The 12,464-nt window shown below is 38.2% G+C and overlaps 1 protein-coding gene across 2 annotated transcripts in view; it reads left to right on the top strand.

The window, feature by feature from the left end:
- TOX3 (TOX high mobility group box family member 3) overlaps positions 1-12,464 on the top strand; it is a 108,650-nt gene that overhangs the window by 75,469 nt on the left and 20,717 nt on the right. Inside the window, exons 2-3 of one of the 2 annotated variants that reach the window (XM_059383985.1) lie at positions 2,867-2,932; positions 7,089-7,340. In XM_059383985.1, the coding sequence (XP_059239968.1) occupies positions 2,867-2,932; positions 7,089-7,340 (318 nt within the window). Of the gene's footprint in view, positions 1-2,866; positions 2,933-7,085; positions 7,341-12,464 lie in introns of both variants that reach the window. The other variant, XM_059383983.1, reaches the window with a different exon arrangement.

Raw genomic sequence — 12,464 nt, 5'->3', positions numbered from 1 at the left:
CAGTTTAACCACACTGTAGAGTGGCCAAATTCAGCAAGTAAAAATACGGAGTGGCCTGTTACAGTTGAATCGCAGATAGAGAACACTTTTTTTTTAGTATAAGTATATCCCAAATAGTGCATGGTACATACTTACACTTGAAGTTCTTCATTTGAAAACCAGATTTAACTGGGTACCCTCTGTCTGTTAAGCTACTCTACCACGCTGAACCAGGGGCCCAGCCACTTGTGCAAGAGAGAGAGAGAAGCCGTTCGTTCCCCGCCTAAGTCAATATTTGCGGCATCTTTGTAGGGGAGGTTTTTTGTTTTTTTTTTTTTTAACCCCACACTGAACGGAAAACCTTCGCTTCTATTTGAAATGATTTATAACTGTTCCTGCCTGATCGCCAAGGGTTTCCAAATTAAAAGCCATTAATTAAGGCCTTATATAGATACAAAAGATATGCAAGGAGTGCTTTGTAATTCCAGCCCCGTACTTCAGGTGAGAGCTTTTCAAATTACGTGGACCACTGGAGCCACCTGCTTGACTAAACGCAGCGCGGCGGGCCTGTGGCTCATCAGCACACCGCGGTGCCAGCGTTGTTACTGATTTTTCTCATTTCTCCAGGGCAAATACTAATTAATGGATACAATTCACAGCTGATTAGCTGTAGTTTCTTCAGTAATTACATTCGCAGACTAACTGTTCAGAAGAGGATTTCTAACCCAGTTCTTACTTCACTCAAAGCTTAATTTGTTTTTTGAATTGTTTAGGCCCTTAGTTTAATAGCCATTTTATTTTTCTTTGTTGTTTTAGGTGCTATTAGATAATAAGTGAGTTTAATCTTAAAAAAAAAAAAATTACTCTCTGATAATGAGCTGCTTTCCTTAAATGGATTTCTAATTCCCCAGCAAAACCTACATTTAAATAACGTTAAAGCTGGGATGCAGGCTGCCTGGCGATCTGGGAAAGCGGGATGGGTGCCTGGAATTTACGTCATGACCCAGGTTCTCAGAAAATACCCAAAAAGAACGTTCGGAAGGGAGGCCTTGAGATTTTATCCTAGCATCATTAACTCATGGAAAATTCCAAGACAGAAACCTATGCTTTTTCTTGCATATAACTAACATTGTGGAAAAATGGGGGAAAGATGTCTGTGTGTGGGGAGGGGGGGCGGCAGTGCACGGGTACCTGCTCCCATATGTACTTTTCTTAATCTTAAAATTGTTTTTAAACCCCTGTGTTGAAATACAGTGGACAGACAACAAACTGTGCATAGTTCATGTAGACGCCTTTGTGAGTCTGGAGACAAGTAGACGTGGGTGAAAGCATCCCCTCATGTTTTTGGTATCACATGCCTTCAGAGAAACCAGATAAAGGTCTTTCTTAAGTGCTAACAAATACATCTTTCAGAAATCCTTATAAAGATGTTTATCCAAATGAATCTGAGGGCTCATTGTGTGAGTATGTATTTAGGGGTCGTTTTCCAGGGTGGGATTTTGCTTCCGTAGACCAGAGTGGCATTCCGGAGCCATTAGAGCCTTTCGTGTAAATCCCGCTTAGTTCTTGGATCCCTGACATGATAAAGTGTAGCATGTCAATCCCGCGTCTGTGCGCGGATCTTACAGGTTGAGTCAGGGGCTGAGAGTCCCCTAGAATTGTTGAGAGGAGGATTATGTGGGTCTTCCGTGTCTATATTTATTCTCTGCATTTACCTGTCCATGTATCTGCATTTCTCTCTCTCTTTCTCCTCTCCCTCCTTGGGAAAGTTACGCTTTTACTTTAAGTAATTAACTAGCTCTGTTTACATTAGAGAATGGACATATACATTTCATCCTTTGGAGGCCAAACCTGCGTGTTATTTGATGCACCGAAGGCAGGAAACAATACGCGCCATAAAAATAAATAAATAAATAAAAAGAAGAAGGGCATTTTTCCATCATGGAAAGATGATGAAAATAATATAGCAACAAATAATTATGCTCATGGAGAGTTTCCATATTGCCAGACTGATAACGAAATGTTTAAAGCAACAAAACGTGCCTACTTACACCATCTGAACCTGAAAATACATTTCTGGCAAAATCCAAGTTTTACATTTTGATAACAGGTCTGTCGCAGTAAAGAGCTTATGTCTGAAATGCTGATACAGTCTTATTTGTGATGGTATGAATAGGCTATTGTGTTAGGGAATTAAATAAAAATTGCTGTGTTCATAGGATCCCGCTTATTTTTTAAACCTCTTTGCACTTAATGTTACATTGAGAGATTAAATATCACTGTTTTCAACAGCTCTGATGGACACAGATATCGTTTTCAACTCTGTTTGGAGATTAAAAAAAAAAAATTCTTTCGTCTCATTATTTATTTATATTCATGCCACACCCCATTCACAAGAAAATAGAATTTGAGTCCCGAGAATTGAATTCTATTCCCTTTATTTCACATTTTAACCTCCTCACACTTGAGACATCTGTTCCTGAAAAGTACGCTGCGAAATCCCAACATGCTCTAAAAATGTGTCAAGGTGATTTTCTTGGGAACTTTGCCTTCCACTCTCTGACAAAGGCCGGTTCAGCAAGCCACACCCACTCGTGGCCAGTTGGCCAAATGTTTGTCCATCCTCTCCCTTCACTGCCCGTCTTGATGAGGAACACCATTTTCTAGAATTTTCAAGTTAGCTTAACTCCGTGCTCTCTTTCCTGAGAGAAGCAGCCGACAGCACATAGCACAGAGCCTCTGTCCCAGGCCCCATTTGGTCTGAGGAAAACCACTCTTAAATCTTTTGACACCACCATTCTTGCCAAATCCCATCTGAGTATTAAGGAAACCATCAGGATTCTTTATTTTTCTGCATATTAACATAAGACAATCTGTTTTCTTTCAGTTCGGGAGTAACAATAATTACATGAACATGGCTGAGGCAAACAGTGCTTTCTTTGCAGCCAGTGAGGTAGGTGTCTGCCTTCATATGTCTGTTCATGTTTTGTGTGTCATTTAGATGGTTTAAAAGGCTTGCAGGGAAAAAGCAAAGTATCGAATTTATCTCTCTTATGTGGTGCAAGGTAACGACTCTGGAGGAGAAACGAGAAAAACCTTTTGGAAAAGAAAATGACCTGACAAGTCTATCAGTTGTCCAGAGGCTGTTACCAACGTTAGTAATTCACACACATCTCTTGATGGAAAGAAATGCTCATGCAAACGAAAGTGAATACATAAGAAAGTACATAAAATCTATCTTCTCAAATAGGTATCTGAGCAAATCAAGTGGTGATTTTAAAACTTAGGGTGGAAGTGACGTTCAATAGAAAATACTTCAACTTGGCTGAGCTCTGGAGATAATTTCATTAAGATACCCTGGTTGGGGAAAGGATGTGGCAGGGTAGTATTATGGTTACTTGGGTCTTCAGGGGAGTGATATGAAGCGAGTGTTTTGTTTTCTCGTTAGAGTCCCCACAGCCTATTACAGTGCCTGGCACTTAGTAGGTGTTCAATGAATATAGATAGAATGAATGAATGAAAGGATATGTTCCAAGACTTGGCCATGGGGGGAAAAACTGGGTGCCAGACTTGAGAGGCAGCACCACGTAGACTCTGGGTCTGTCTAGAACATACTGGAACAAAGGGATCAAACGTCTTCTTGTTGCTGTTTTTACTACATGCCCTGCGGCTGTTTTCTGTGCTCACTGGCTGGCCCTCCAGAAAAACCTCCATCTTGACGAGATCAAGAAAACAGTTTCCCAAAAAAAGGCAAACCGTGAGATATCAGATTTTTAAAACAAGAACACACAGGTGAAAGTGGTCCAAATGGGACATTTCCTCCTGGGGTTCCTATAATAAAAAGTCTTCATTTTCCCAAATACATTCTCAAATATAGGAAACTGAACTAACTTGACCCCAGAGGATGAAAATCATAATGGCTTTGTAAATGATCTCGGTACAGGGAAGCAAGTGGTATGAAAGAAATTAACTTGGAGAAATTAGTAGAAAAAAATGAGGAATCAAGAATTAAGGGTATTCGTAGATGAATCATTTTTTCCAGTGACCATCCTCTCTCTCACCAAGAAGACGGCCCAGATAAGGGATATTGTCTGGCACTAGCTGCTGTGTTGTTTGTGATAATGAACACAAACCCCATCTGTAAGGACAACATGATGTTTCATTCTGTAGGATTTTTTTCCCTACATTTGAATCAAACATTGATGAAAGCTCTACTGCCAGCAGCTGTTCAGAGACAATTTAATTCCAGCTGTGATAATTCACCGTGTCAGACATTGGCTGTTATATGTTGATACAACAGTTCTCGGGATTTGCATTTTTATCAAAAGGAACAAATGTTTTGAACATTTCAGTACAGATGGTATTTAACCATGTACATACTATTTTAACATGTTCAAGGTAAACACTTGAAGAGTCCGTATCTGTGAGAAGGAATCATGTTGGCTCTCGATGATGAACCTGATACCGGTCATACGGCAGGGCTGCAAAAGTCTGTCTTTTTTTGTCGGTGGTGGGACCATACATAGTTATTGTAGCTTTTCAGACATACCCAGTGTTTGCACCTTCTCTTTTCTCTAAGGAATGCTTAACTTTATTGTTCATATATTACCTCTCTTTAAAAGTGTTTCAAGATCTTAGCATTTTTTTGGTTATTTATGCTAATGTCGTTTTATTATATTGTTTTGCTAGGTTATGCTCTAGTAATGGACCCGAGTCTTCCTTAAAATTAATTTTTTTTTAAATTACCCCACAGGGATGTATTACACGTAAGACATCTCTCTGTCCCTTAACAAAAATAAAGACAAAAGCCTCTTTAATTTTGACCGCCTAGCAGAAGACATGCTTTACGTTAGAGTTTAAGACCTAATCTTATACAATGATTTTGCCGTACATCTTTTCTTGAACAAAAAAGAAAGCCCAAGTAAATGTTAATGCACCGCATTATAGCATGTGCCTAATTTCCCAATCATTGCATTAAAACTAAATTTATTTGGTTTTTTAACATTTTAATGAGTGCAAAGTAATTCAGGCAGACTTTAGGTTTGAATGCTGGAAAGTCGAAATTGTGCCTGAAACCAATTCCCTTCCCATAGATACTGCCCTGTAGATAACACCACGGGGACTCAGATACTCCGAGTTGGAAATTCACACATTTGCTTTATGTTTTCTGTCTGTGTCATGATTACTCTGACCATTTTTAAAGTACTTTAAATATTTATTGAAATAATATTTCAAGTGTTAATTACAGTGGTAATGAAAACAGCCAAATGCCACATATCAAGAATGAGTGTTTATCCGTATTGTTAATGTGATATGTTAGATTTCATTAAGCAGTAATGGGGTAGCAAATGAGTCACAAATTACAGTTGCATCTGTTACTAGACCACATTAGTGCCAAAGTAACGGCAAATGCCAGCTATAGGGCTATGTTCATTAGCCAACCACGTTTGTGGCCAATCTATCCCTTTGTGTTTGAGAACTCGGGGTACCACAGGCAGACATTGATATCTTTTGGGGGGGGTCAGGATTAGAATAAGTATGTCAAAGAATCTCATACTCCATCCTAGCTTTCAAATATCTTTTTATGCTCTCACGTTTTGCATATATAGCAAATCTGCTAGGGACCTCAAGATGTTCACTTGTGCCACCGTAGCCTCCCATAGCTTGTGACCTCTTTATTTCTGGGAAGATAGAACCAACAGTGGACAGATCCTATATGTGGGATGGTTTTGGTTTTTTTTTCCTTGAGTTTGTTTCTATTTTCTCACAAGTGATTATTAAGTTATAGTGTCATTAATAGTTTGAGGAGTGATGGTTTGTAGCTCTTAATTAGTTCTCTAAACCAATTGTCTCAGATTCAAATTACCTTGCATCAGTTAATTCTTAAAAAAAAAAAAATGCTACTTATAATGGATGATACCTTTGATCTTCTGAGCTAGGAACATAAAATATCTGACCCCTTCACCCCGCCAAAACGAATATCCTGGATATTAGTCTTCCACCCCAACCCCACCAAATCCAAGTTCTAGTTTAAGAAAGGTGGTTAGCTTGATAGAACATGGCAGCCCTGGTTTGCATCCAAATACCCAGTTTTCAAACACTATCTTTAAGACTCGAAGGAGCAATGAAGAGTGTAATGTTATTATTTCCTTAGGTCTTGAGAAATAACACTTTTCTGAATAAGTGAGCAACCTCAGTCGATTCAGTACGTCTGTATCAGTGTATTTCTGTGCTCATTCTCTAGTCTTTTTTGGTTTGGTTTTGTCTTTTTGTTTGTTTTGTTTTAAGTGGAGCCCGACATGGGGCTTGAACTCAAAATCCCGAGATCAAGACTTGAGCTGAGATCAAGACTCATGATTAACCAGCTGTGCCCCCCAGGCACTCCTATTGATAGTCTTTCGAAGTTGAAGACTGCCAGAAGTGTTCTGATGGATACATATTAAAATCATCATGAAAGAAAATAACTCTCCTTAGAGTTTAAATAAAAGCCCTGGGACCTTCTAATATATGCTCCGATAATCCTTATATAAAATTTTGTATTATAAACCGTAACAATTTCCATAGAAGCCTTCACTGCGCTTGGGAAGTAGACCAATAAGGAAATTAAAAAAGCACACCCCAAATTTAATATTACGTGTTTTGTATGTTGTGGCAGAAAGTAAGTATGTGTAATGTTCACTTCCAGATTAATGTTGTGTGTGCGCACCACAAAATCGTCAGCATTTTATGAAGCATGTGGATAATGTAAGCGGTTTGAGCTGTTTCGCTAACATATCAATAAAGTGGCAATTTGTTATATAGCCAAGTCTAATGTCGCTGATGCTCTCACTAACAACAAAGACAGATGTTGCTAATTAAGTACGCATTAAAAAACTGTTAATACTGATACTCCATTAAAACCATATGATAATGAGACTTAAATCTTTAATCAGAACGATCAGCAAAACTTTATATATGGAAATCTGTGTTTAAGATGTTTTCATTTGAGAAATAAATATTTGGCCTAGCTATGCAGTGTTATCATGCAACATCTTTCTTTTTCCCTCTAAGGAGAAATAAGACGTAGGAAGAGAATATGAAGATGTCTCTATTTTGTTTCCTTTTAGCAGACATTCCATACGCCAAGCCTTGGGGATGAGGAGTTTGAGATCCCCCCTATCACGCCTCCTCCAGAGTCAGACCCCGCCCTGGGCATGCCCGATGTTCTTCTACCCTTTCAAGGCCTCAGTGATCCACTGCCTTCCCAGGGAAGTGAGTTCACACCCCAGTTTCCCCCTCAAAGCCTGGATCTTCCTTCCATTACAATCTCAAGAAATCTCGTGGAACAAGATGGCGTGCTTCATAGCAGTGGGTTGCATATGGTAGGTGCTACCTTTATTGCCTGAAAGTGTTTTTTTTAATTGTTTACACTTCTCATGATAAAGACCTGAGAATGCACGTTCTGAAAGGGGCTTCTGCCCATCTGCCAAAGGACCTGAGGATTATTCTTCCCGGTGCCATTTAAACAGAGGCGAGAGGGTTATGGGTTTATTAACGATCACATGAAGGAGGATGACCCAGCAAGATCCTTCTGATCTGAAATGATTTTTCAGCAAGTCTGATCCATTGGTTGGGAAGTAAGCAGTCTTCCCTTGGCTTTGGTCTAACACAGAGATGTACTTGAGTCAGAAGTTTGCCCGGGAGAGATTTTAGAAATGGAGGCCCTTACCGGGTACCTAGGCCTTTTGCATTCGTTGGATCATAACATAATGTTTATGCTACATGATTTGCTCCTACTTCAAATGAAATATCAAACTGTGATACAGAGAAAGGGAAAAAGAGTAATTGCTCATAGCCAGCAGAGGAAAACATAGAGTCGGTTATTGTGTGAAATATACCTAATTGTGTTATTTATTGTCATAAACATGGACTAAGGCACTCCAGAGAGCCAAAATCACTAATGCAATAATTTTGGTTCTGTTTTTCTTAGTGTGCAATTATAGTCAGCAATCACCAGAGTAAATCTGCTTAAGTATTTTAAAGTCTTCTGCTGGGATTGGTTTTTTCTTCCATCATACTATATATAATACATTTGTGTCTATCTAGGTGAGGTACTAAGCAGACGTCTTAAAACAAGATTAATGGTTTATAAGGCTTTTTTTTTTTTAACCCTGCTAAAATGAAACAGATGTGTTGGTATAACAAAAAACAAATCCTATTTCTTGTTTACATATTTCTCTGCACATTAGGACCATGCCAGTGATGTTTATTGGTTTCATTGTTAATTCCCCAGATAACAACAGATGATTGCAAAATATATAGTGGATTAACGGTGCAAAGATTCAGCATGCTCTCTGAGATATAAGATTACTTTCCCAAATAGGATTGCGGCAACATAATTTTCTTTGCTTGTGATCTTTTGTGTTTGAGCTGAACATCAGGGCTGTTATTTTTACTTTTTTTTTTTGTCAGAAAATAAGGCAGCGAACAGTCGGGAAATGGTCATTAAGTATTCATAAACGTCCCTCACCATTGCAAATAATTGTTTCCTGTGGACTTTCTTAACATTGCTGTCCCTTTGACACTGGAATGGAGGGTTCTGTCCTCTGTTCTTCTACAGTCAGCCTTGTAGTGCTGTGCCCAGAAACTCATGAAAATAAAAAGGGTGTTTAGTCACCAGGGGAGTTTACCGGGGTTTGCCATTATTCATAGATGCTCAGCGAGGCTCATTTCAGTTGCAGAAATAGTTAAAAGACTATATAATGCATGCTAAAATGTGTATTTTATTAAATTGGTAAATATTTATTAATAATATAAGAATCTGCCTTTAAATTAAACATCTGATGAATTACCTTGCCTTAACGCTCTAAAACTGTTATTGCTGCTATAAAAAAGTGTAAAGGAGGCATTTTGACTATGAAATTTCATTTCATGGTCAATTGAATTTACTATATTGGAAAGAACTAAAGATGGAATCATAAAATAATTATGATATTCACATACACTTAAAGAACAATGCTTTCACGGACTGGCCTTGGGAGAGAGGACTCAATTTTTAATGCTTCTTTTGTAATGTATTGCTAATCACTAAAGCAGTTGAATTATTTCATTGATTTTTAAAAGGAGAAGTGCTTTAGCTAAGTGCAAGCTGTTGTCACGGTACGGACATAGACCTCATCACATTTACAGAGTGCCTTTCTGAAGTTTTGCTGAACCTGAGTGATATTTATTTTGGCTTGAAACAAACTAATCTTGTATTGAAAATTCTAGTCGGATTTCACCTTGAAGAAATGTCATGGGATTTTAAATCACAAATGTTGGAAAGAATAAAATGTACTTGGACAGAATTATGATGAATACAATGTGTCGTTGGCTTTGTTCTGTGTACTACCTGACATGTTCACCTATAAACTTGAATTCAGAATCGCCAGAGGCATGGTTAAAAATAGGCTATGTCAAGGTTCTTCTAGATCTCCCTCCGGGTACCGAGTTGGCTGGCTTCATCATAATACTCCACAGCAGCTCCTTGGAGATTTGCCTTAGGAAGGTCACCAGAAAAATAATAAATAATACTTTATACATCATGCATTCGGTTTCCCAGTGTGTGCTGGATATTTCAGGATATTTCAGACCTTATCCAAGTAAGAAGTTTTATTATCCAAATGAATATGGCCGTCTGTTAAGGATTGCTGCGGTGAATTAAGACTATCCCAGAAGGAGAGAAGCCAGCTTGTTTATGCTGTATCCAACTGGCTTCTCTTCAGAGCTTCACCGGTTTTCCTTTAGAAAGACTGACAGCTTCGTCACATGACTGATGAGCCGCATTTTTGTTGGCAACAAACACAACCTGTTTATCTTCCTTATCTTTATGCCATTATATGTAAAAACAGAAAGCAGGGAACAAAACAGGAGGGATTAAAAAGAGCCCAGTGATTAGCATTCATTTTGCAACATATGCAAAGAATGCCCTCCTAGTAGAAAGCAAATTGTTGAAAAATTGAACGTGGATGTGTTTGTGGCTTCAGAGAACAACCTTGATTTGCGTGGGTGTGGGTGTGGGAGGGGGGTATATGTGTATTTTGAAACAGGACATGGCTGGCCAGTCAAAACCAACAGTATATTCTGGTTAAAAAAAAAAAATCTCTACCTCTAAGCATTATTGTCAGTACAGATGACCATCTGGAAATTATTTTAATCTCCAAAAGATTGCAATTCTAAAAATCTACAACGTGCGCTCCAAAGGGTTTGATGGTGTTTTTTTTTTTTTTTTAACACCTCTCTATAATCTGCCCAGCCTGCTGAGTAGTACTGACATCAGTAGTACATCAATTTCAGAAAGTGGATTATTTTTACTAGACAGCTATTGTGACATATTGGGTCAGTCATAAATGAAAGATATTCATGCAAGCATGCAATACTTGTAATGAAGTCTCACTCTGACCTTCTGTATGATTGATTCTGTAATTTAGTTTTCTGAGGCAGTGCCTGAAATGAAATGAAATCATGTTGAACAAGTTTTGAATACCCACAGTGCACCAGGAGAAGAAAAATCAGCAGCCCTAGAGGCTTGAGAGAGCAGCTGAACGATTTATCTCTGTGCTATTATAGCCTTTGCCAGCGTTCAACATTTCTTTCTTTTTTTTTTTTTTTTTTTTTCTTATTTGGCTTAAGTACTTAATTCTGCAGGTAGCTGTAAATGGGAAAATAAAATGCTGTTCAGATTTAAAATGACAGGACAGGAGTATGTGCAGGGGACTGATAAAATATCTTGAATAGAACTGACCTTTCATGTAGCTGAAAGTTACTGGGGGATTCATCCTCATAATTACCATATAGATTATTTTTATTTCTTTCCTGCAATGAAACATTTCAGAGAGCAGTAGTGCTGATTGAATGAAAATTGAACTTGTTAACATTCTTTTCAGCTTAGCCTGTTGTACATAACAGAAGGTTAGCTTTGATGAATTTCAAAATTCTCTTTGATATCCAAGAAACAGACAGTAAAATAATTGTCTCTAGTCTGATATTTTGTATGCCCCCCAAAAGGGAATTTATAAAACACACTGATAATTCACATACTTTTCCTTCATACATTATATTTCATGTTTAGAGGACTGACATTTTTCTGTTTGATATTGCTTTGGATTTAATTGTGATACCGCATATTTATAGAAAATGCTACTCTCGTTACTCTGGTCATATCAGACATAGTGTTAGGAAGTTGAAAAGGCAGGAAGTAAGGGAGGCGTATTGGAGTTTGGAAGGCTCTGTACCTGTTAAGGAAAAAGAAAAGGAGTGATAAAAGTCCTATAGAAGATATGCGTGCAGAGAAGAAAATTAAAAGCTTTTAAAATATTCATAAGATTCTTAAGTTACACTCTGGACAGATACCACTTATAAGCAGAGAAATGGGGCTACCAGCAGAATAACACACCGAAAACTACCAGGCCTGTTTTCAAAGTTTTTCTCGCAATCATTGTTTGTTATGGCTCTGATTTCAAAGTTGAATTATTTTCGTTTTTACAAAATGACTTTCATGCCATTTTTATACTTTAAGAAAAAATCTTACATTTAGAGAAATAGCAGACTTTCAATTAATACATTGTTTTAGCGATGTTGCTTAATGTGTTACAGATAAAACAGTTATTTCATGGGTCATTAATGTGTTTAACGCGTGGAACGTTCTATTAAAACAAGCCCTTATTATTGTTATGCACATGTTCATTGCCATTGTCAACAGAGTCTACACAGCTACATGCCACAGGATAATTACCACATAGCCATTGGAGGGACCGACAGTCTCTCATACAGATTGAATGATTACAGATTGAATGATAACGACGAGTTAGATATGTTTTTGGTCAAGTGATTAGTCAAAAAAAGTATTTTTATTCTGAGTCAACAGTAGAAAAGGCACCAATGACCTCAACAGAACACCTACTTTGAGTGGAGTGGGACCTATCCGTTTCAAGTCCAAATGTGAGCACATTGAAATGGTATCACCTTTGGCAGGTATTTGCTGAGACCTACTAGAGTGCCATATATTGTTCTCAATGATTAGAGAGTGATTATCCTATGTACAAAGTTGCTTTCTCAAATAGCAGCGTCTCTTCCAGGCCATCCAAAAACTTGCAGAGTCTGATGACTGCTTTAAAGGGGCTTCTCATCCACACTTTTAACTTAGCAGTTACTATACCTTGACCATTGTGTGCCCCAAATACACAGGCCACAGGCATTTTTATGATCTGCCTTTCTCTGTAGAGCAAATAGCCTTGGCCCAGGCATAGCTTAAAATAAATGTTCTTTTTTTCTTTTTAAAGTTTATTTATTTATTTATTTGACAAACTGAGATCACAAGTAGGCAGAGAGGCAGGCAGGGAAGCAGGCTCCCTGCTGAGCAGAGAGCCCGATGCAGGGTTCAATCCCAGGACCCTGGGATTATGACCTGAGCCGAAGGCAGAGGCTTTAACCCACTGAGCCACCCAGGTGCCCCTAACATAAATGTT

Source organism: Mustela nigripes, chromosome 17 (genome assembly GCF_022355385.1).
Source record: "Mustela nigripes isolate SB6536 chromosome 17, MUSNIG.SB6536, whole genome shotgun sequence".
Lineage (NCBI taxonomy): Eukaryota > Metazoa > Chordata > Mammalia > Carnivora > Mustelidae > Mustela > Mustela nigripes.
This window is presented reverse-complemented; position numbering and strand designations above follow the sequence as displayed.